We start from the raw sequence: 25,344 nt of genomic DNA, 5'->3' as shown, positions 1-25,344 counted from the left end.
GTTTGCTCCTTGTGTTTCGTGCCACAAAGTCTTAATTTCGGCTGGGAGAGCCTAGCAATTATCACAAGGAACTGATAAGGTCTGTTGCTGCAGTTAACCCTTAGAAGGACTCTTGCCTGGACTTTTCGGTGGGTGCATGCCATTCATTCACAAGAGGTAAATAAAGAGGGGTTTTTCGTGCCGGGGAGTCTTGTTTCTTGCTTCTGCTAAGGCTGGTTCAGACCAACGTTCCTCGAAGGTTAGGAGAAACATCTGAAGAGCTTCCCCAGTAGGGTAGTGGAGCTGGTGATCCAGAGAGCAGTGAATGAATTCCCTTCGTTGGGTTGGTGCAGCTAGAGAGCTATCTGTCGAGGTTGCTTCCTTTGAATCTTCCCCTCGCCTGAATGGTCTCTTCCGCTTGGAGGGTTCTCCTTGGGTTCAATCTCAGGCCCTTGAGTTCTTCGGTGCTTCTCAGGTCTCCTTTCATTCATGCACCCTTTTTCTCCCTTCTGCTTTGACAGCAATTGAATCATCCCAACATAATCAAGTATTTGGATTCATTTATCGAAGACAACGAACTGAACATTGTCCTGGAGCTTGCAGATGCTGGGGATCTCTCTCAGATGATTAAGGTGAGGTCAGCTTGAAGGTTTGTGATCCCCTCCCCTCCCTTCCTCCCTCTCTCCCTCCCTTCCTGCTCTTAATTCACACCCAGGATATTTTTCATACCTCCCCCTCTCCCTCCCTCCCTCCCTTCCATTCTTTGTCCCTCCCTTCTTCTTGCTCTTAATTCACACCCAGGATATTTTTCATACTTCCCTCTCTCCATTCCTCCCTCCATTCCTTCCTTCCATTCTTCCTCCCTCCCTCCTTCCCTTCTTCCTGCTCTTAATTCACACCCAGGATATTTTTCATATCTCCCTCTCTCCCTCCCTCCCTTCCTGTCATTTCCATCTCCTTCCTTCCTTCCTCTTAATTTGCATTTGTTTTTCCTTCCTTCCTTCCTTCCTTCTCTTAATTCACACCCATTTTTCCTTCCTCTTAATTCACACCCATTTTTCCTTCCTTCCTCTTAATTCACACCCATTTTCCTTCCTTCCTTCCTTCTTTCCTTCCTTCCTTCTCTTAATTCACACCCATTTTCCTTCCTTCCTTCCTTCTTTCCTTCCTTCCTTCTCTTAATTCACAACCATTTTCCTTCCTTCCTTTTCTTAATTCACACCCATTTTTTCTTCCTTCCTTCCTTCTTTCGTTCGTTCCTTCCAAGCCAAAAGATTCAGAAGAAGTTGCGAACAGTTGGCGAACACATTCATATATTTGCCAAGCCCCAGCCCCTGTTTAGCGGAGGCCCTGTCGCTCTCCTTATTTATGAGCATTATAAAACCGGTGTAACTTGGGGTTGCTAACTATACTACCCATTGGAGAACATGGGCTTTACTGTTAAATGTCAGGGAAATCTTGTTGGACATGACATTTAAGAAGATTGTTAATTGTGGTCTGGAGTCGTCTTCTCTAGATACTTCAAGCAAGAGCAAACCCACAATTTTTAGTAAATAACGGCTAGACTTTCTTCTCTTCTCCAACAGTGTCATGGAGAAGACTGTGTGTGTATGTGTGTGTTTGTGTGTGTGTGTGTGTGTGTTGTATTTTTGCTGATAAATAAATGGAGACTACTATAGATCTATTTCAAGCTATTTAGCTCTCATCAGCCAGCCATACCCTTGCTGGCATTCAAACCTGGGCTGTTTTTATGTTAGGCAGTTGTATTAGCCTCTAAGCCACAAGCTCTCCTCCCTTATCAACTGAGCCAAGGAAATGATTTAGTGTTATGTCAAAGCAGCCCAGATTCAAATTTATGTATTTATTTATGTATTTATATATTTATTTATTTATATTGTGTTGTTTCAAAGCACCTGGTATGCCCAAATATGGGAGGGCGCATACTGCTTCCCTTTTGCCTTTCAGCTCCACCCTAGGAGCCTTCCAGGCAGGAAACTATTTTGTGTTGCATTTGTGCTGATAAATAAATGAAGAGAGACAAGTATAGATCTATTTCAAGCTCTTTAGCTCTCATCAGGTAGCCATACTCTTACTTGGATTCTGGGCTGGGCTTGGATACCTTGGCTGTTTTTACATATTAGGCAGTTATGTTAACCTCTAAGCCACAAGCTCTCCTCCCTTATCAGCTGAGCCAGGGGAATGATTTAAGTGTTTTTTTCTTTTGTCAAGAAATAGAAGCTGTGTGTGTGTGTGTGTGTCTGTCTGTCTGTCTGTCTGTCTCCCTGAAAACAAGACCCATCCTGAAAATAATACCTAGCATGTTTTACACCTGCACCTAATATAATCCCTACCTCCAAAATAAGACCTACTTAACAGCCTGCACTACTGGCCACCCACCTGTCTGATTGCTAAAGGTGAGGCAGGGTGGTGGTGGAGCTGCCCCACGCACTCCGCACTGGCTTACCTCAGTGCCCCCGCAGCCAGGCCATCCACACCCCAACATCTGCCTCGCGGCGGCAGCATCAATAGCCAGGTACAGCAGAAGCCCACACACCTGCTGACCTATGTCTTCTGCTTGTGTGTGGCCATAGTGGAGCAGGAGGCCGAGTGGGGTGTCGGAGATGCGGCCACGTGGTGAGGCAGGGGCCATGAGCGAACGGAAAAAGTGGGCTGGTGGTTACACCGGGTCCTGCTTGGTGGGAGCCTCTAGAGCTGCCGCCACGAGTCGAGGCAGGCGCTGGGACATGGGTGGCCTGGTTTCCAGTGCCCTGAAGTAAGCCAGTGCAGGGTTTATGGGGCAGCTCCACACCCCTGCCTTGTGGGGGTGGCCCTGGCACCATGCAGCCTCCTGCCCCACCACGAGGAAGCAGAAGTATGCCTCCCATGCATGGGAAAAACAAGACACCCCTGAAAATAAACCCTAGTGTTTCCAAATAGCACCCAAAATTAAATCAGAGTCCAAGGCAAAGTATTGCTCAAAGTTCCAATTTATGAAGAGAGCCATGTTGGCACATCTGGGAAAACCTGAATCTGAAAGCTTCCAGGTTTTCCCCACCCAGTTGAAAGTTCAAGATCCTGCCCCCATACCTACAAGTCCATCCCGTGGTCCAATCTCCTACTGCCATTCTGACAGCTTCCACCCATCCAGTTCCGGTCAGGTGCAGAGGTGTCAAGACAAAGGATGACCTTGGCTTTCTAGAAAGAATGTTGTTATGGCTGCATAGCGTCTAACTCCATACAACCCCCCCTCCCATTTTCCCACCATAGAAAATGCCTAGTAGAATAATAGAAAGTGTGGCAGGCCAGAGATCCAACAGAAAAGATGGCTGCAGGCCTGACATTGGGATGGCTCTTCTCAGAGACAGAGATAAAAACCACCAAGAATTGCGTAGTGGCTTAACGTTAAAAATAGATTGGAAGTGGAGATGGCTCTGTGGTTTGGGCCATAAAAGAAGGAGTCTGATTTTGAAAACAGCTCAAAATAAAATACTAGGTGAACGAGTAAAATTGGCAACATCCCCTTGTAGAAAAGATCATACTTTCCTTTGCTAAAACTAAATGAACACATCCTAAAAAAAGGAGGTCATTTCAGTGATCTTGGCGCGCCCTAAATCAGGGGTCTCCAACCTCCAGCCGGCTGAGGAACTCTGGGAGTTGAAGTCCACATGTCTTAAAGTTGCCAAGGTTGGAGACCGCTGGGGTAAATGGTAGATCCAGGAACTTTCTGATGTCCCAGCTTTCCATCCCATTTCCACACCTCATAAAAGTACTCTCTGGGGAATTCTGGGGAGTTCAAGTCCACCCATGAACTGCCATCTGTCGGAAATGGTATATAGGATCTCCTGCTTGGGTTTGGGGGGAGGGGTTGGAGTAGATGATCTACAAGTCCCTTCCAACTCTTATTATTCTGTATCCAATCCTTGGAACATCTTAAAAGTGCTGGCTGAGGAATTCTGGGAGTTGAAGTCCACAAATCTTAAAAGTGCTGGCTGAGGAATTCTGGGAGTTGAAGTCCACAAATCTTAAAAGTGCTGGTTGGGGAATTCTGGGAGTTGAAGTTTACCCATCTTAAAGTGCTGGTTGGGGAATGCTGGGAGTTGACGTCCGCACACCTTAAAGGTGCCAAGCTTGGGAAACAGGGACGTCAAAGCTTCCCACTTCGTTTGTAACCCAGTTTTGGCTGAGAGCTGCACCAGTGTTGGGGTGGGGGGAAGCCCTGGAAAATAGCAAGGGCAGGAGGAGGTCTGCAGCCTTTGGCCAGCTCCATTGTCCGTGCGGGAGAAATATACGTGTGACTTGGAAGCATTTGGTTCACGCCACGCAGATCTGCAACTTTTTAAAAGAGCGGAATTCTGGATTTTCCAGAGAGGATATTGTTTGGGGTTAAGGTCAGATCTGGACAGAGATACAGAGATTTGGTTAATTTGACACCAACGTCCAAGGTCCCCCTGTAGCCCACGTTCTCCAGCTTCTAACACGGTGTTTGCACACTCAACGCAAGTCTCTTTCTGAGTGGCGGAGAAAGCGGAGTTCATCGCAACAACCTGCTCGCTTGCAAACAGGCAGAGAAGATTCCCGGCGATGTTAATAATCACCATGAATATCCAGGACTCGGCTTTATTTATTTTCCCCTTTCCCGCACACAGGAAAACCCTCGCGTCCTTTGTTCCTCAGGCATAGCTCTGCAGGCATTTGTTGTTTTCCGGCATTAAATATGTTCGGCAAGGTAATTAACAAGACGAAGGCTAATTATAATGGGTGTCCACTCCGAAATGTCAAACCTATTGAAGCTTCGTTTCCATAATGCTCTTAATGAGCCCCTCGCTCATCTCGGGGGGGTTGAAGAGGCAAAAGGGGTTAAAATCTGGAATGGACCGAAATCCTTTTCCTGGTGGGCTCTGGGACTTTGGCCAGAGGGATCTCTCTCTGTTTCACTCTCTTTTCCTCCTCCTCTCTCTTTTGTCTCTCTCTCCCTCCCTCCCTCTCTCTCTTTCTCTCTCTCTCTTTACCTCTATCTCTTCTCTTTCTCTTTCCCTCTCTCTCTGGTCTCTCTCTCTCATTACCTGTCTTTCTCTCTCTTTACCTCACCCCCTCTCTATCTATCTCTTTTCTCTCTTTCTTTCCCTCTCCCTCTGGTCTCTCTCTTTCTCTGTCTCTGTCTTTCTCTCTATCTCTTTTCTCTCTCTTTCCCTCTCTCTGGTCTATCTCTCTTTCTTTACCTCTCTCTCTCTCTCTTGTTTCTCTCTCTGTTTCTCTTCCTCGCGCTCTCTCTTTCTTCCTCCCTCTCTCTTTCTCTCTGTTTCTCTCTCCCTCTCTCTCTCCCTACCTTTCTTTCCCTTTCTCTCGTTCTGTCTCTCTTGTTTCTCTCTCTTGTCTCTCTCTTTACCTCCCCCTCTCTCTGCCTATCTCTTTTGCTTTCCCTCCCTCCCTCTCTCTTCTCTCTCTCTTTACCTGTCTCTCTCTCTTTACATCCCTTTCTCTATCACTCTCTTTCTTTACCTCCCCCTCTCTCTTTCTATCTTTTGCTTTCCCTCTCTCTCTTTCTCTATCTCTTTGTTCTCTCTCTTTCCCTCTCTCTTTGATCTCTCTCTTTCTCTCTTTACCTGTCTTTCTCTCTCTTTACCTCCCCCCTCTCTGTTTTCTCTTTCTCTTTCCCTCTCTCTCTGGTCTCTCTCTCTTTCTCGCTTTACCTCCCTTTCTCTGTTTGTCTCTCTCTCTCCTGTCTCTCTTTATCTCCCTCTCTTTACCTCCCTCTCTCCCTTTTCTCTCTCTCTTTACCTCCCTCTTTCTGTCTTTCTCTCTTTACCCCCCCCTCTCTCTCTCTCGTCTCTCTCTCTCTCTCACTCCCCCCTCTCTCTTTACCTCTCTCTTTCCCTCCCCCTGTCTGTCTCTCTGTGTCTCACACATGTACGAGCTCTGCTTCTTTCATCTGGCATGTGCTCTGTTTCATTTGTCTTTTTTAATTTATTTTTCGGTCTTCCCCCTTCCAGTATTTTAAGAAGCAGAAACGGCTCATCCCTGAACGGACCGTTTGGAAATATTTCGTGCAGTTGTGCAGCGCGGTGGAACATATGCATTCCCGCAGGGTGATGCACAGAGGTAACCTGAATTTGGCGTTTTTTTTTTTGTTTTGTTTTTTTTGCGGAATAACGGTGGCAATTATGAAGCGATTCTGCCTTGCCAAACCATTACGCTAATGTGCAGGCGGGGGGGGGGGGGGCAGTTGCAAAGCATCCCGTCTGAATGGGCCACCACCACAATAAGTACGGAGATGAGTTTCCACCCGCCGTCAGGCCAAAAACTCAGGAGCAGCCCCTCCTCCTTGGCATACATTGGGGGGGGTCGTGTTGGGGGGTAAAAAGTCGGCAGTTCGGCGGTTCGAATCCCTAGCACCACATAACGGAGTGAGCTCCCGTGACTTGTCCCAGCTTCTGCCAACTGAGCAGTTCGAAAGCACGTAAAAAAATGCAAGTAGAAAAATAGGGACCACCTTTGGTGGGAAGGGAACAGCGTTCCATGCGCCTTTGGCCTTGAGTCATGCCAGCCACATGACCACGGAGACGTCTTCGGACAGCGCTGGCTCTTTGGCTTTGAAACGGAGATGAGCACCGCCCCCTAGAGTCGGGAACGACTAGCACATGTGTGCAAGGGGAACCTTTTACCTTGCAGGTTTTGGACCCTAGGGGGGGAAAAAAAGATTTTTAGGAAGATACGAGTGCCAGAAAAGCTCTCCCTGTTTCTCTCCATCGTCCTTCTGGACGTTATCGGAATTAAATAGGGGAGTTAAATATTCTGCGCGGGGATGATTTCAGGTTTCTGGAAAAGTTAAAAGTCTGTGGTATGTGTGTATGTGTGGGGGAGATAAAAGCGATCTTCAGAGCAATTTTAACGCTTGGTGGAATCACGCTGTTTTAAGCCGTTTGAGTTCTTCCCCGTTTTTGCGGGGACGTTTTGAATGGCCTGGCAGCCCTTTTCCCGAGCTCAGCTGCGAGCAGGACGTCATCCAAATATAACAAATCGATAAAATGAATAAAGCTTTCAGGACAGCTGATAAAGAGGCTAAGAAGGGCCTGCATATATCTTGTGCGGGGATCAAAGCAACCCGCGGGGCAGGTTGATTTCTCAAGAAGAAACGGGAAGCTGTCGGATCCAGGAATCGCTACTTCTGATTTCTCTCTCTCTCTCTTCCCTTTTCCTCTCCTCTTCCAGACATCAAACCAGCTAACGTGTTCATCACAGCTACTGGAGTCGTGAAGTTGGGGGATCTCGGCCTGGGACGCTTCTTCAGCTCTAAAACCACTGCAGCACATTCCTTAGGTAAGGCAGGGGAGACCCCCCCCCTCCTTAACACTTGGTTTGGCCTGCATTGTGGGTAGTCCTCATTTAGCCCTTCCCTTCCTTCTCTCTTCCCTTCTTCCTTCTCCCTTTCCTCTTCCTTCTCCCTTCTCTTTTTCATTTTCCCTCCCCTCTTCCTTCTCTACTTTCTCCTCCTCCCTTCTCTTCTTTCTCCCTTCTTCCTCCTTTCTCTCTTCCCTTTCCCTCCTTCTTTCCCATCTCCCCTCTTCCATTTCATTTCTTCCTTCCCTCTTCCCTTTTTTCTTCTCCCTTCACTTTCCTCTTCCTTCTCTCTTCTCCCTTCTCTTTTTCATTTTCACTTCTCCCTCCCCTCTTCCTTCTTTACTCTCTTCTCCTCCCTTCTTTCTCCCTTATCCTTCCTCTCTTCCTTTTTTCCCTTCTTCTTTCCCATCTTCCATATCATTTCTTACTTCTCTCTTCTTTTTCCCCTTCCTTCTCCCTTCTCTTTTTCATTTTTCCTTCTCCCTTCACTACTCCCGTCCCCCTTCTTCTCTTCTTTCTCCCTTCTTCCTCCTTTCTCTCTTCCTTTTTCCCCTTCTCTCCCATCTTCACTCTTCCATTTCATTTCTTACTTCTCCCTTCCCTGCCCCCCTTCCTTCTCCCTTTCCTACTCTGTACCCTACTCTGTGACCAGCCAGAGGTGGCATTTGCCGGTTCTCCGAACCACTCAAAATTTCTGCTACCGGTTCTCCAGAACCTGCTAAATTTCACCCCTGCTCCGTGGCCCGGATTTTTGTCCATGATCCTGACTCCTTTTTATTTTCCCCTGTTGCCTCGGCAACCATCCCGAACTCTTAACATCGAAGGTTTGGCAACCCATGTGCGGAGCCATGGAGTTTATGCAAATAAATGCCCCTAATTTTATTATTTTTCTCCCCTCCCCCCCCCACACCTTTCCTCCCTCCCTCCTCCTCCTCCTTCGTATTTGCCAACATCAAACCGGCATAAAAGGGCATTAGGCAGTGCCACAACTTGTCTGACAGGTGTACTCCCAGCTCCGGCAGGGCAGACGCCGCCTTGTCAGAAACAGAAGCCATAATTAGAGCAAGGAAGAGGATTTACGTCAAACACATTACCTGCCGGTGGATCAAATTTGTCAGGAAGGATCGCATACATAAAAATTAAGTGACAGGACATGCCGGGGTAATGAAAGAAAAAATGGAAGATTTGCCCGCCGCGTTCTTCACGGAGATGGGGAGACGTCTCCGGCACGGCACAGCAAATTACACAGACGGCTGGGGAGCACCATGTGCCACCCGCCTATATCCAGGGGTGAGGCCCGGCTTCAGCCGAAAGCTGGCAGGAGAAACTTCGAAAGCTTTGTCAACTCTGGAGCTTTGAATCATTTGAATCAGGAGGATAGAATCAAGCTGGAAGGGACCTTGGAGGTCTTCTAGTCCAGCCCCCTGCTCAAGCAGGAGAACCTATTCAATCTCAGACAAGTGACTGTCCGGTTTCTTCTTAAAAAAACACGAGTGATGGGAGCACCCACGATTTCTGGAGGCAAGCTCCTCCACTGGTTAATTGTCCTCGCAGTTACGGCATTTCTCCTTAATTCCACGTGAATAGAAAATAGAATAGGAATAGAGAATAGGAATAGAGAATAGAATGGACTGGACTGGACTGGAATAGAATAGAATAGAAGAATAGAATAGAATTAGAATTAGAATAGGACAGGACAGGACAAAGAATAGAAGAGAATTAGAGAATTAGAATTAGAATAGAATAGAACAGCAGAACATAGAAGAGAAGAGGCTATAGAATAGGAATAGAATACAATAGAGAATAAAATAGAATAGAACAGAACAGAAGAGAATTAGAAGAGAATATAGAATATAATAGAACAGAATTAAAATCGAATAGAATTAGAATAGAATTAGAATTAGAATAGGACAGGACAGGACATAGAATAGGAGAGAATTAGAATTAGAATAGAATAGAACAGAACAGCAGAACATAGAAGAGAAGAGAATATAAAGAATAGGAATAGAATAGAGAATAAAATAGAATAGAACAGAACAGAAGAGAATTAGAAGAAAAGAGAATATAGAATAGAATAGAATAGAATAGAATGAGAAGAGAGGAGAGGGAGAACAGGACAGGACAGGAAGGGACCTTGGAGGTCTTCTAGTCGAGCCTCCTGCTCAAGCAGGAGAACCCATCCCATCTCAGACAAGTATCATGCGAGAAGTGAGCCTCTACAGATGTTCCGATTGATCCGGTTTCGATCACCAGGGCAAAAAAAGCCAGATTTTTTTTCCCCCTGGAAAGAAGAGACAAATGTCGTGCACTTTGGGGGCAACGTTGTTGGAGTGCAGCATTAAGCCTCCCCCACTGCCCCCAGTCTTCTCCCTTTTTGGAGCCAGGCCAAAAGACAAAAAAAGTCAGGCTTTCCCTAGAAAGAACAGGCATTGTTGTACCCTTTCGGGGCAATGCCGTTGGCATGCAGGCTTCCATGTCCCTCGTCTTTCCTTAAAGCCAAACTTTGCAGATTCTAATTTCCTTGTCTCGACTTGTCTATTTCAGTGGGAACACCATACTATATGTCCCCGGAAAGAATACATGAAAATGGTTATAATTTTAAATCAGATATCTGGTCTTTGGGCTGTTTACTGTACGAGGTAAGCTTCCGTTAACTGCTTTTCAATCATATGGAACCAGGGATATTAAAAAAAGTAGCACTCAACTTACAACCGTGATGTATCTTTCCCACCATGACCGTAAGTTATGACAGTCGTAAAATGAGGCCACCTGCGTGCCCGGTCCGATTTTACAACCTTTTTTCGAGTGGTCATTAATTTCCCATTTCTATCTTGAGTCAATACCTCAGTGCAACGTAACAATTCGATACGGAAAGGAAGATATTACAATTAAAAATATCCCCGCGCAGCTTACAGTTCAATACAGAGGGGAAAAGATATATTACAATGAAAAGGAGTAGAATCATTTTTAAAGGTTTTATACAAATCTGAAGAGAAACCAGAGTATGGTTTTAATTGTTTTAAAACACAAGCACTAAAAACATTGGGGTTAAATATACACAAGCAGTTAGCAATTCAGCCAGATAATATGTAACTCTGAGGCTGTTTTTAACAAGCAGCGCTGAGCATTTTTACAACTTATTTGAATTTTTAGCAGGTAAAAAAAGCAGTAATATTCCTCTTACAGCTTTACATTTATCATTGGCTTTATTCATCCATTCAATTCATATAGCCTCTATAGTTCTAGATGGCTTACAGTAGTTCTATAGTTCTAGGTGGCTTACAGTTCATATATATATATGAACTGTAAGCCACCTAGAACTATAGAACTACTGTAAGCCATATATATATATATACAATAGTTTTCAGGGTATAAGACACACCGGAGTGTAAGATGCACCAAGATTTTGAAGAGGCAAATTAAAAAAAAAGGCCTCCCCAAAACAGCCCATTTTTCGTGAAAACGGGCCCATTTTTCATCAAAAAAGGGCATGCATAGCTGTTCTGACCCCCTCTTCCGTCGAATAATGAATGCCAAGACAAGCTTAATTGGAATGTATTTTAATTAGCAAAACACCAAAACCTCGGTGGCTGAAAACCAAGCAAACAAACAGATAAGACCTTGGCAGCAGCTCAGACAAACTCAGGCAGCAATAAACACAGATAAGGCTTGGCAGCAATCCAGCCTGCCAAGCTCACAGTCATGTCCTCCGACACTCAATCCTGCGTTGACTTCTACAAAGAGGGCCGTGTGCACAAGTAGCTTTTTATAGTCTGTAGGGGAGCCTAATGACCACCAACTGAGTACAATCACCTCCTGTATTTGCGTAATTGTTCCTGACGCCTATTAGCTCTTCGATTCTGGGCATTCAGAAACAACTCACTGCTGGCTTCTGGATCACTCTCCCTTGTCTCCTCCCCACTGGTCCAAGGCTCAGGCGCCACCTGGTGACCAACCAGTCTCTCTGCGCCCTGCTCAGAGTTGGAACCCTGACCAGGGTCCTCCACATCCTCCAGAGCCGACTCATAGGGCCCCTCGCTGTCGGAGTCTGGTGGCAGCTCCAACGGCTCCTGCTGGGCCACAACACATAGCCTTTAGGAGGCTTATAGAGTGCTCCTGGGGGCTGGGTGGGGGACAAAAATGAGCAAAAAATGGCCCGTTTTTGCTCATTTTTTGCCCTCCCCAGCCCCCAGGAGCACTCTGGAAGCCTCCTAAAGGCTATGCATGGCCATTTTAGTGAAGGGGCGGGGTTTCAGGAGGCCAAAAAGGCTGTATTCAGTATATAAGATGCATCCAGATTTTCACCCTCTTTTTTGAGAGAAAAAGTGTGTCTTATATTCCAAAAAATACAATAACTGGATACCTGTGCTTTGTGATGAAACTATGTGATTAGGCTATGCAGGAGAAATTCAGTTCACAATCCGTTGGCTCAGTGGTGGTCGGTGATTGAAACACTTGAATATAACTCCCACCACCTTGAGTCCGGAAGCACTTCCATAGGTGGAAGGTGTCGACATTTTGGTGAGGTACACCGATGTTTAGTACTGTAAGGAGCCCCAGGCTGTTCCTGAGTGAAGGAGTGGAATGTCTGCCAGTTTGAACTGAGGTAATGGAATGTGAGGCAATTGGCAGTTGGAACAGAGCTCTTTTCAGGTGGGGATGGGGAGTAGAACTTAACATCAGAGCGTGTTAATGACTGTATAAGAAATGCTATAATTAAATGCTAATGATCCGATGGTCATTTTGAAAAATCCTTTCTTAGTGAGCACCTAGAAGCCCAGGTTTGTAGGCTTTATGGTTCTGGAGATTTCTTGATGAGTGAGTGGTATTTGGCTGTTATATACTGTATATAGATTAAAAATTCCAAAAAAGCATTTTAAAACAATAAAAATACTACAAGTCCCAATTAAATAACATATAAGATAACATGACCAGTTAGCTATATAGCAAGCACACGGCCCCCTTAACACATTACTCGCCCAATGTCGGGATTGTTTCGACATTTGACATGAGATCCATACATATAGGTAGTCCTCGACATACGACTAAGCCCCAAATTTACGTTGCTAAGTGAGATGTTTGTTAAATGAATTTGGTCCCATTCTACGTCCTTTCTTGCCACAGCTTTTAAGTGAATCACGGTGGTGGATAAGTTAGTAACACGGTTGTCAAATGAATCAGGCTCCCCCATTGGCTTGGCTTGCCTGAAGGTCGCAAAAGGGGAATCACGTGACCCCGGGGCGTTGCCACCGTCCTAAATACGAGTCGGTGGCCAAGCCTTTTAAAGTTTTGATCACGTGATCATGGGAATACTGCCCCTGGTCGTAAGTGTGAAAAATGGTCCTAAATCACTTTTTTTCAGTGGCATCTGTAACTTTGAACATCACTAAATGAACTGTTGTAGAAAGGAAGTACTTGCCCTGAATAAGCCACCTTGAAGGAGTGGAATTTAGGGTTGTTTAATGTTTAACCACATTAGGGTTTAATTGAAAGTTTGCAGCTCGGTGAGGCGGTTCAAATCCGAGCGGCGATTTCTGCAAACATACACACACGTTCCTGATCTTTAAGATGGATCTTAAATTCTGGACAAATGTTTCTTTTGGTCCCAAATTATGCTTGGGAAATGGTGGCTCAGTGCCTAAGACGCTGAGTTTGTCGATTGAAAGTTCAGTGGTTCGAATCCCGAGCACCGCATAGCGGAGTGAGTCCCAGTTACTTGTCCCAGCTTCTACCAACCTGGCAGTTCGAAAGCACGTTAAAAAAATGCAAGTAGAAAAATAGGGAACCACCTTTGGTGGGAAGGTAACAGCGTTCCGTGCGCCTTCGGCGTTGAGTCATGCCGGCCACATGACCACGGAGACGTCTTTGGACAGCGCTGGCTCTTCGGCTTTGAAATGGAGATGAGCACCGCCCCCTAGAGTCGGGAATGACTAGCAGCTATGTGCAATTTACCTTCACCTTTTTTTTGTTTCTGCTGGCACACAGAATTTGGACAAAGAATGATAGATCTGTCCAAGAAAGAAAGAAAAAAAAACACAGACCTTTTCATGCTGATTTTTGAGACCGGGACATTCCCAGGAGGAACTCTGTTGGTAAAAGCGATGTTTGATTGTGGGCAGAAATCCCAGGTGTAACAAACGCTCATTTAACAAGGCCATGTGCTGGCCGTTGTGCAATTCTCAGGCCCGATCATTCAGCGGTTCGATAGGTGCTGATTAATTTGTTGACGATACACCAAAGCTTCACGCCAGCTTCAGCAGGCAGCCAGGAAGTCGATAACACAAAATCAATGCGATACGGCGGTTGGGATTAAGGGAAGAGAGTCACAACGTGACTTTAACGGTGTTCTACTCATCTGGGGACAGGTCCAGCGTTGTCTTTGCCAGATCTAACCAAAGGTAAACGTTCCCCTCGCACATACGTGCTAGTCGTTCCCGGCTCTAGGGGGTGGTACTCATCTCCGTTTCAAAGCCGAAGAGCCAGCGCTGTCCGAAGACGTCTCTGGGTTCATGTGGCCGGCATGACTCATCACTGAAGGGGCACAGAATGCTGTTCCCTTCCCACCAAAGGTGGCTCCTATTTTTCTACTTGCATTTTTTACGTGCTTTCGAAAAGCTAGGTTGGCAGAAGCTGGGACAAGTCACGGGAGCTCACTCCCATTATGCAGCGCTAGGGATTCAAACGCTGAACTGCTGACCTTTCTGATCGACAAGCTCAGCGTCTTAGCCACTGAGCCACCAAGCCCAGGTGTAGGTTTCCCCTAATGTGGCCAGATGCGTCTGGGCCCCAGGGGAGATGCCCTACTTCTTCTGGAACTTCTCCAGGTCTTCTGGACCTGGGTTTCACGTTGGGCCAATGTTGTCTTAGCAATCAAGTAGCATTTGGAGTAAACTCCGTGGCTGGTACTCCAGACCTGCAACGTCCTGTTGATAATTAAGGATGGGCCTTGCTGATGTCAACTCATCCTCACAATTTTTGGTTCTGCACTAGGCCGAACCGGTTGTTAAATGATGTGAAGCCAACCTCTCGACTTACGTCCACAATGGAGACCAAAGCCTCTGTCCCTAAGCGAGACAATTAAGTAAATTTCATTCCAGTGAGTTAAGTCGTCAAGCGGGTTTTGCCCCAATGTTACGACGTCTCTCCCCACGTTCGTTAAGTGAATCGCCATGGTTTGCTCTATTAGTAACATGGTCATTAAGTGAATCTGGCTTCTCCTGTGGGCTCTGCTTGTCAGGAGGTCACAAAAGGGGAATCGCATGATCTTGGGAGACAGCGATGGTTTTAAATCTGAGTCCTTTCCCAAGCATCTTCATTTTGCTCGTGCGGTAACGGTCGTAAGTGTGAAACATGATCGTGAGCCCCTTTTTTCAGCAATGACATCTCTTCGGTCACTAAACAAACTTGTACTTCAAGGATTCTTCCAAGTCCACTCCATTCCTCAATGGGTCTCAGCCCCACCCCAATTCTCTCTTCTCATCCTTGAAACTCGAGTCTGGCTTTTTTTAAAGAAGCATCAGCTTTGGCGGGGGGGGGGGGAGTTATCTTCCTTCTTCTGTTTTCTCCTTCGCTCCCCTCCCTGCGAAACCGATAACCAGAGGTGTGTGTGTATGTGTGTGTGTGTGTGTGTGTGTGTGTATATATATATATATATATACTTAAAGTCACAACCCCTGGTATGCCCAAGTATGGGAGGAAGGTCACACTTCCACTCTCTGTCATTAGGCTCGTCACAAGAGTCCATCCAGACAGAAACCCAATATTTTTTACTGTTGCCTTTTTTGTTACATTTGTTATATTTATGCTGATAAATAAATAAAGGGAAACTAGTATAGATATAGATCTATACTAGTCTCCCTTTATTTATTTATCAGCATAAATATAACATATATATACATATATATAACATATATATATCTGCAGATAGCTGGGAGGCAGGCGTGCCACTCGGAATTCACTTCCTTATTATTATTTGAAGCTGGAGGTTGTGTAGGCATGATTTCACATTATGCCACCTTATCTTGACGTTTTTTGCGGGGCCCACTATTGATGTACAAGGACGCAGCTGATCAAAATGGTGTGTGTGTGTGTGTGTGTGTGTGTAGCTCCCCCCCACTTGGAGACGTGTCATCCAGATAACTTTCAAGAGATCAAAGTTCTCTCTCACTCTCTCGCTCTGTGTCTGTCTCTCTCTCTCCTTTCTCAAAAAAGAAAGAGAGAGAGAATAACTGGGAGCGTCGACAGCTTTCGCGATTCTTAACCAGACGATCCCATTTGCTGGCAGAAAGGATCTGGCGGGGTCCTCACTCAAATTTCAGATCGAGAACGTGGTTTGGGGGAGTCTACCCAGGTCCCAGCCAGTAATCTCGTGGTAGAGCTTGAGATGTTTGCCTAGAACGAGGGTCGGCAACCTTAAACACTCCCAAGAGCCATTGGGACCCGTTTCCCACAGAAATGAAAACACCAGGAGCCACAAAACCTGACTATTTCCTGAGCGGCCACAAAACTAGCATATGTAGCTGAATTAAACGTTCTGTTTCTTCTACAACTTTTCTTTCCTTGGATTTATCCATGGTTGGCCTTCCGAGGTCAAGGAGCTCAATAAATTACATTCTGGCGGGTGTTGCAGGTTGGCAGCTGTGACGCATATTTTGAATGACAGGGAGCCGCAGCAGAGGGATTAAAGAGCCACATGCGGCTCCAGAGCTGCAGTTTGCTCACCCCTGGCCTAGAACAAAGGTCCCCAACCCTTGGTCTATGGACCAGCATGGGGGCCACGGCAAGCCAGAAACTGGGCCATGCAAAAAAGCGAAGCCCCATTCCCTGGGATGCAGGCAGCACGTGAAACCACATCACCTCTGCTCCACGGAAAAAAAAAACTCTGCCTACAGAAGCAGTCCCCGGTGTTCTGATCCAGCCTTCGCAGAAGTAGGAAACTCCTTGCATGAAAAAAAACCCACCCCTCTGTTTACCTCTTGTGAATTAATGGCATTCACCCCACCGAAAGTCCAGGCAAGACTCCTTCAAAGGATTAACTGCAGTAATAGACCTTATCAGTTCCTTGTGATCATTGCCAGGCGGTGAGCTCCCAGCCGAAATGCTGCAAATTAATTTCTGGCAAGCAGTCTTTGTGGCACGGAACACAATCAGCAAAATCTTCAGAAGTACGAACTGTTGTCTCCTACGACCACCACTCCCCTTTCCTTCTACTTATTCCCCAGTCAGAGAGGGGCCATTCAGCATCCACCTGCACTTTGCTTCCTGTCGCCTCCTTGTCCTCAGTTGTTCTCCTCTCCTAACAGCTCTGTGCATGCGTGCATCTGAAACAGGCTCCAGCTGTTCTACCTCCTTACTCATCTCAGCCTCCAAAGGCAGCTGCCTATCCAGTGGCTGGGAAATGTCGGACGGCCCTGGCTCTACCTCTGCATCTGACACAGAGCGTTCATTAGAGCTTTCCCCAGGCTCCAGAACTGCCCCAAGTTCCTCCCCAACCTCACTGTGCGCGTCTGCTGCCAGTTTTGCCGCCAGCTGGCAGGCCACCTGGTGCCCAGATGTTGGAGGCCACTGGTCTAGAAGGCAAAATCAGGACAGCAGCGTCAAAAGTTCTGCTGGGCATCTGGACCAGCTCATGTTTAGAAGACAACAGGATGTTACCTGGGTGTTTTTTTTCCCCCTTGAAGGTATGGTTCAGGTTTGGAGGTCCTCGAGTTGACAAGCTTGACTCAAGAGCTGCGCTCTACATGGGGCTGCCCCTGAAAAGTGTTCGGAGACTATAGTTGGTCCAGAATGCAGCCGCCCGAGCGATATCGGGTGTACCTAGATACACCCATGTTACACCTATCCTCCACAAGCTGCACTGGCTTTCTATTGGTCTCCGAACCCGCTTCAAGGTGCTAGTCATTACTTTTAAAGCCCTACATGGCTTAGGACCTGGCTACCTGAGAGACCGCCTCCTGCCACATACCTCCCAACGACCAATAAGATCTCACAGGTTGGGCCTCCTCCAGGTGCCATCGGCCGGACAATGCCGGCTGGTGACCCCTCGGGGGAGGGCCTTCTCTGTAGCTGCTCCGGCCCTGTGGAATGATCTACCCGTAGAGATCCGGACCCTTTCCACCCTCTCAGCCTTCCGAAAAGCCACCAAAACCTGGCTGTTCCGGCAGGCCTGGGGCTGTTGAACAAGGTCCAGCCCCACCTAGACGGATTGTATGGTGTGTTGTTTTAAAATTGTATTTTTAATTGTATCTTTCTAGTTTTAACTTTTAAATTTTTTTATCTTGTTCTGTAAGCCGCCCAGAGTCCTATGGGATTTGGTGGCATACAAATCTATTAAATTACTAAATTAATTACTAATTCTTAGACCAGTAGAACTGGCCATCTCTTCCTTGAGCAAATGGAGGACCGGGTACGGACCATTGGTGACCCATCTGCTAAGCCGGCGTGGGTTCCTCTCTGTTCTCTCGTCTTTTCCTTGACCTGGTGTTGTGAGGCCTCCCAACATCATGAAGCCTACTCCTCATCTCAATAAAGTTTTTGGATACTCTATCTAATTTTCTTTTTAATTTTTGTAATATGTGTTTTTTTTAATGTTGTACGCCGCCCTGAGTCCTTTGGGAGAAAGGCGACATATAAATCCAATAAACAAACAAACAAACAATAAAATCCCTTTTATTTAGTTTAAAGTGAATTCCTCTCCAGCAAACTCCTGGCTGACAGTCTTTCATGAGATTTCACAACTAGAGGCCTTTTATCACGCTTGGAGAGATGCCGATATCTTCCAAATGCCATGCTGTAGCAGCAATTACCGTATTTTTCAGCACCAAGATTTCCAAGAAGCAAATTCAAAAAAAAGTTTTTGCACTCTGCAGACCTCCCAAAAATGAGCCATTTAAAAAAAAATGGCATGTAGGAGGCCTGTAGAATGCTCCTGTGGGGTGGAGTGGGTAAAAAACGAGCAAAAAATATCCATTTTCCCCCCCCAAAATGGGCTGTTTTTTTGTCAAAAAAGAGCATGGCTAGCCTTTAGGAGGCTTATAAAGTGCTCCTGGGGGCCGGGGGGAAATTTGAGAAAAAAACGGCCTGTTTGTCGCTCATTTCTGCCCTCCCCAGCCCCCAGGAGCACTCTGGAAGCCTCCTAAAGACTATGCATGGCCATTTTGGTGAAGGGGGTGGTGTTTCGGGAGGCCAAAAATGCTGTATTCAGTGTATAAGACACACCCAGATTTTCAGCCTCTTTTTTGTTGGGAAAAGATGTGTCTTATACTCCGAAAAATACGGTACTTGACAAGAAGTCAGGAGCAGATCTTCACCCTAATGAATTGAACTAATTGTCTCCTGCAAACTCCTCTCTTATTCCCTATGGGAGGGGCCATTCACCATCCACCTATGCCTTTACTCCTGAGTCGGCCCTTGTTCCTTAGCTGTTGCCTTCTCCTGGCAGCTCTGCGCATGCGCATATCAGGAACAGGCTCCAGCTGTTCTTCTGCCTCACTGATCTCCAAGTCCAAAGGCAGCTGATAACTGTCAGGCGGCCCTGGCACTCTCTCTGCCTCCAACACAGAGCCTTCCCCAGACTCCAGGACTGGCCCATCTTCCTCCCCAACCTCCTCACTGTCTGTCTCTGCTTGCCGCTGGTGGGCCACAACACCTGGGGCGGATATCAAGCGAGGCTTTGCGGGGTTGGAAATCCCCCTTTTCTCCCCCAAAATTTAACCTTTCAATAGAAGAGGATCCTTCGTAGCTCGGTGGTTGAACTGACGATGACTTGACCACGATCAAAATGCTTAATTAATAGCCGGGAGCGCAGAAGGAGACAAAGGTCCCTGATTTGTCCCGCCTGGCCTCACAATGCGTCGGGGCAAAAAGGATTATCCAGCCAGAGTGGATAATACCCACAATTATCCATTAGTGCTTAATGAGGAGGGGGGAGGAGGGGCCTTTCATTGTCTGGGGCAGCGTAGGATAGCAAGGCTGACAGGGAGCCCTTGAATGGCATTAAGGATTAATAAGCCACTGGGTATGCTGAGGAGATGGGGGTGGGGTGGGGGCTGCTTCACACACTGAGCTTGGCGTGGCTTTGCGGCATTCGCTTTGAACACAGACCTAAGAGAGGGAAGAGAGAGAGAGCTGGTCTGGTCATTGTCTCCTTTGCTGGGTTGGGTTGAAGGAGAGACTGCTTCTGGAGGCAAGTCGTTCCACTGATGAATTGTTCTCACTGTCAGGAAATTCCTCCTTAGTTCTAAATTGCTTCTCTCCTTGATTAGTTTCCACCCATTGCTTCTTGTTCTGCCCTCCGGGGCTTTGGAGAATAGCTTGACTCTGTCTTCTTTGGGGCAGCCCCTGAGATATTGGAAGACTGCTATCATGTCTCCCCTAGTCCTTCTTTACATTAAACCAGACATAACCCAATTCCTGCAACCGTTCTTCATATGTTTTAGCCTCCAGTTGCATAGAATAGAATAGAATATGGAATAGAATAGAATAGAATATGGAATAGAATAGAATAGAATATGGAATAGAATAGAATAGAATAACAGAGTTGGAAGGGACCTTGGAGATCTTCTAGTCCAACCCTCTGCTTAGGCAGGTAACCTTCAGAAAAATGGCTATCCAACTTCATCTTAAAAACTTCCAGTGTTGGAGCATTCACAACTTCTGGAGGCAACTTCTGTTCCACTGATTAATTGTTCTAACTGTCAGGAAATTTATCCTCAGTTCTAAGTTCTTTCTCCCCTTGATTAGTTTCCACCCATTGCTTCTTATCCTGCCTTCAGGTGCTTTGGAGAATAGTTTGACTCCCTCTTCTTTGGGGCAGCCCCTGAGATATTGGAAGACTTCTATCATGTCTCCCCTAGTCCATCTTTTCATTAAACTAGACATACCCAGTTCCTGCAACTGTTCTTCATATGTTTTAGCCTCCAGTCCCCTAATCCTTTTATGACTGCTACTGTGTCCTAGAGTGACATGGTCCCATTTTACGACCTTCTGACAAGCCAGGGTACAGCCAGATCCACTTCACAAGCGGGTTACTAAATTGCCATCTGCAGCGATTCACTTAAAAGGCAAAACTTGCTTAGCAAAGGTCTCACTTATAACAGTCAGAAATTGTGGACTCCCATTACAGTTGTACACTGAGTGCCTTTTCCTGCTTCAATCTCTCGATTTTGTCTCTCTCCAAGGGGCAGCAGGCTTAAAATGGGTCCCAATGTGGATCCCAGCAAGGGAATCCGTTCCAACCAGACTTCAAAAATGTGGAGATTTTGTTAGCTCAATGCCCCGACCGAACTGTCTCTCGATCTTGGCACCCATTTGCTCGTGCCCAGACCCGGAGTCGGCAACCTTAAACAAGAGCCATTTGGACCCATTTCCCAGTGAAAAGAAAACACCAGGAGCGACAAAACCCTTCCCATGCTGGCTATTTTCTGGGCGCCCACAAAACTAGCATATGTATTTGGAAAGGGGGGGGGGGGACATGGTGGCTCAGTGGCAAAGATGCGGAGCTTGTCGATCAGAAAGATCAGCAGTTGGGCGGTTCGAATCCCTAGCACTGCGTAGTGGAGGGAGCTCCCGTGACTTGTCCCAGCTTCTGCCAACCTAGCAATTTGAAAGCACATTAAAAAATGCAAGTAGAGAAATAGGAACCACCTTTGGTGGGAAGGGAACAGCATTCTGTGGGCCTTCGGCGTTGAGTCATGCTGGCCACATGGCCACGGAGACGTCTTCGGACAGCGCTGGCTCTTTGGCTTTGAAAGGGAGATGAACACTGCCCCCTAGAGTCGGGAACGACTGGCACAGATGTGCGGGGGGAACCTTTTACCTTTCTTCTGAAACTTTTCATTTCTTGGATTTATCCATTGGCGATTGTGACACATATTTTGAACGACAGGGAGCCGCAGCCAAGGGGGGAAAGAGCCACTTCCGGCTCCAGAGCTGCAAGTGGCTGACCCCTGGCCCAAACACAGATCAAGAGACATTTTAGTCCGGATATATATACAAAATCTCTACATTTTGAAGCCACCCCCCCTCACTCTTCAAATGCTTTCGTTCCAGATGGCAGCTCTTCAGAGCCCCTTCTACGGCGATAAAATGAACCTCTTCTCCCTCTGCCAGAAGATCGAGCAGTGTGATTACCCACCTCTGCCCACCGAACATTATTCCGAGAAGGTAAGAACCTGGCTGAAGAGCAGAACTTCTGCTCGATGGGGTGGGAGAAGCTTGCAAAGTCACGCTAGGGAAAAATATAATAATGATTTCCTGTTGGATTTTCATGCTGGGTCCAAATTGTGGGCTGGATTGGGGGGTCTTTGAAAGCAGGAGGGTTTCGAGGATGCCAGGGAGAGAAGGAGGGTAGGGGGACTTCAGATGAAAAGAGTTGGAAGGGACCTTGTAGGTCATCTAATTCAACACCACCACCGCCGCCACCCAAGCAGGAGACCCTACACCATTTCTGACAGATGGCAGTCCAGTCTCTTCTTGAAAGCTTCCAGTGGTGAAACTTCTGAAGGCAACTTCTGTTCCATGGGTTGATTGTTCTCCCTGTCAGAAAATTCCTTCTTATTTCCAGGTTGAATGATCAGTTTCCATCCATTATTCCTTGTCTGGCCTTCAGGTGCTTTGGAAAATAGCTTGACCCCCTCCTCTCTGGGGCAGCCCCTCAAATATTGGAAGACTCCTATCCTGCCTTCCCTGGTCCTTCTCTTCACTAGACTAGCCATGCCCAGTTCCTGCAACCATTCTTCATGTGTTTCAGCCTCCAGTCCTCTAATCGTCTTAGATAAATTAGAGTTGGAAGGGACTTTGTAGGTCATCTAGTCCAACCCCCTGCCCACGCAGGAGACCCTACACCATTTCTGACAGATGGCAGTCCAGTGTCTTCTTGAAAGCCTCCAGGGACGAAGCTCCCACAACTTCTGAAAGCAACTTCTGTTCCATGGGTGGATTGTTCTCCCTGTCAGAAAGTTTCTCCTTATTTCTAGGTTGAATCTCTCCTTGGTCAGTTTCCATCCATTATTCCTTGTCCGTCCTTCAGGTGCTTTGGAAAATAGTTTCACCCCCTCCTCTCTGTGGCAGCCCCTCAAATATTGGAAGACTGGTATCCTGTCTCCCCCGGTCCTTCTCTTCCCTAGACCAGCCATGTCCACTTCCTACAACCATTCTTGTGTGTTTTAGCCTCCAGTCCTCTAATCATTTTAGATAAATTAGAGTTGGAAGGGACCTTGTAGGTCATCTAGTCCAACCCCCTGCCCACGTAGGAGACCCTACACCATTTCTGACAGATGGCAGTCCAGTCTCTTCTTGAAAGCCTTTTGAAGTACCCCAATCGGGGGACTCCTAACGGGTTTTTCCCCCCGGGTGTTTTGCCTAGCGTGGCTGGCCCCAGCCGCTCACGGTCCAGGGAGTTTTGATATCTAACATAATCTCGTTAAGTTTTTTGGGTCATTTCAAGGCAGGAATGGCTTTGTTAAGGGAGTTCAAAGAGCCCAGCTTTGCTTGATCTTAATCGCTTGTGAAATGTACCAGGTGAAAAGGGAATGCGGGGAGGTCACGCTTGGGAATTGGCTGCCTGTCAGCTTCTTCTCCGTGCCCAGGAAACACACAACAAAAAAATAAAGGCAAAGGTTCCCCTCGCACAGAGGTGCTGCTCGTTCCCAACTCTAGGAGGCGGTGCTCATCTCCCATTTCAAAGCCGAAGAGCCAGCGCTGTCCGAAGACGTCTCCGTGGTCATGTGGCTGGCATGACCCAACACTGAAGGCGCATAGAACGCTGTTCCCTTCCCACCAAAGGTGGTCCCTATTTTTCTACCTGTGTTTTTTACATGCTTTCGAACTGCTAGGTTGGCAGAAGCTGGGACAAAGTCACGGGAGCTCACTCTGTTACGCGGCGCTAGGGATTCGAACCGCCGAACTGCCAACCTTTCTGATCGGACAGCTCAGTGTCTTAGCCACTGAGCCACCGCGTCCCTAAAAAAAAAATAGAAGCAGTTTAAACTTGGCAAGACGAAGGGTGGAGATGATGGCTTCTTTAAAAGTCCACTAGCTGCTCTCCATGAATTCAGGGGCTGTCCTTCTCGGGATCCTATCACCAGTGGTGGGATTCAAATAATTTAACAACCGGTTCTCTGCCCAAATTACCATCTGGGTAGGTGGGGCTCGGTGGTCATGTGACTGGGTGGGCATGGCCAACTCAAGGTCACTCAGGTTGATGGGCACTTCGCCTTAGCTGTGACAATGTAATCAGGGTTAACCGGAGAGGCAGTTTCTGTGAGCAGGGCAGCAAAGATGAGGCTAGAAACACCACCCGAATGTTTCCTTCCTGCCTTCCTTACAGGATTAGCCCTGTAAAGTGGGAAAAAAACAAAAGGAGATTTCTTCCAACAATCGGTTCTCTGAACTACTTAGTAAGTTACCAACCGGTTCTCCCGAATAGGTACGAACCGGCTGAATCCCACCACTGCCTATAACCCAGCTGTTCCTCTCGGATAGGCCTGGCCCGTTAGGAGAACCTGGATCTGCGAGGGGAGCCGAGGCGAAATGCAGGTTGTCTCTGAAGGAAAGAGAAGAGACAGTAAAGAGGGGGCCAACTTATTCTCCAAAGCACCGGAGGGCAGGACAAGAAGCAATGGATGGAAACTAATTAAAGAGAGACGCAACCTGGAATTAAAGAGAAACTTCTTAATAGCGAGGACAGTTAACCAGTGGAACATCTTGCCACCAGAAATTGTGAGCACTCCCATCACTGGAGGTTTTTATGAAGTGACTGGGGCGGCCACTTGTCTGAAATGGTATCTCCTGAGCAGAGGGTTGGACTAGAAGATCTTCAAGCTGCCTTTCTTCCTCCCTCCTTCCCTCCCTCCCTCCCTCCCTCATTTTCTGTCTGAAATGGTATAAGATCTCCTGCTTGAGCAGGAGGCTGGACTAGAGGACCTCCAAGGTCCCTTCCAACTCTATTCTATTCTATTCATATTATTCTATTCAAATTATTTATTCTATTCCTAATACAACCTAATACAATAGCAGAGTTGGAAGGGACCTTGGAGGTCTTCTAGTCCAACCCCCTGCCTAGGCAGGAAACCCTATACCGTTTCAGACAAATGGCTATCCAGCATCTTCTTAAAGACTTCCAGAGTTGTGGCATTCACAACTTCTGGAGGAAAATTCTGCTCCACTGATTAATTGTTCTAACTGTCAGAGTTTCAATAGCAATAGCAATAGCAGTAGACTTATATACCACTTCATAGGGCTTTCAGCCCTCTCTAAGCGGTTTACAGAGAGTCAGCATATTGCCCCCAACAATCCGGGTCCTCATTTTACCCACCTCGGAAGGATGGAAGGCTGAGTCAACCCTGAGCCGGTGAGATTTGAACCGCTGAACTGCTGATCTAGCAGTAGCCTGCAGTGCTGCATTTAACCACTGCGCCACCTCGGCTCTTAGAGTAGAGTTGTCTACTCTACTCTCTATTCTAGTTTCTATTCTATTCATATTATTCGATTCTATCTTCGATAAGTTCTGTTCTAATCTAGTCCATTCTCCAGAACTGCTCACCTCTGGCCAGGAAGGGCCAGAATCTTTGCTGTGAAGCATGCTAAACTCCCAGTCTTTTGGCTCACAATTGAGCGCCCACAGTTTTCAGTGTCAAGCTGTTCCATGGGTTAATGAAGGAAGTTTCTCCTTCATTCCAGGTTTCTTCTCTCTTTGACCCCGCCCCTCTTTGGGGCAGCCCCACAAACACTGGAATACTGTTAATGCTTTTCTTTAAACTATCCAACCCCAAATCCTGCAGCCGTCCTTCATATGTTTTAGTCCCCTTGGTTGCTCTTCTCTGCACTTTCTCCAAAGTCACCACATCCTTTTTTGTAATGTGGTGATGAAAATGGGTTGCAGGATTCCAGGTGTGGTGTTTTTTTTTTAATCAAGAGGTATTAATTGAGAGACCGCCTCCTGCCAATCACCTCCCTGCGACCAATTAGATCACACAGATTGGGCCTCCTCCGTATTCCATCAGCCAGCCAGTGCCGGCTGGCAACTAC

General features: G+C 46.9%; 1 protein-coding gene across 1 annotated transcript in view; it reads left to right on the top strand.

Annotated features, from left to right (window-relative positions):
• NEK6 (NIMA related kinase 6) overlaps positions 1 to 25,344 on the top strand; it is an 80,725-nt gene that overhangs the window by 49,911 nt on the left and 5,470 nt on the right. The window contains exons 5-9 of the mRNA XM_032232905.1: positions 501 to 611; positions 5,970 to 6,078; positions 7,189 to 7,296; positions 9,862 to 9,956; positions 21,367 to 21,480. Of these exons, the coding sequence (XP_032088796.1) occupies positions 501 to 611; positions 5,970 to 6,078; positions 7,189 to 7,296; positions 9,862 to 9,956; positions 21,367 to 21,480 (537 nt within the window). The remainder of the gene's footprint in view (positions 1 to 500; positions 612 to 5,969; positions 6,079 to 7,188; positions 7,297 to 9,861; positions 9,957 to 21,366; positions 21,481 to 25,344) is intronic.

The sequence above is a fragment of the Thamnophis elegans genome, chromosome 16, assembly GCF_009769535.1.
Source record: "Thamnophis elegans isolate rThaEle1 chromosome 16, rThaEle1.pri, whole genome shotgun sequence".
NCBI lineage: Eukaryota > Metazoa > Chordata > Lepidosauria > Squamata > Colubridae > Thamnophis > Thamnophis elegans.
This window is presented reverse-complemented; position numbering and strand designations above follow the sequence as displayed.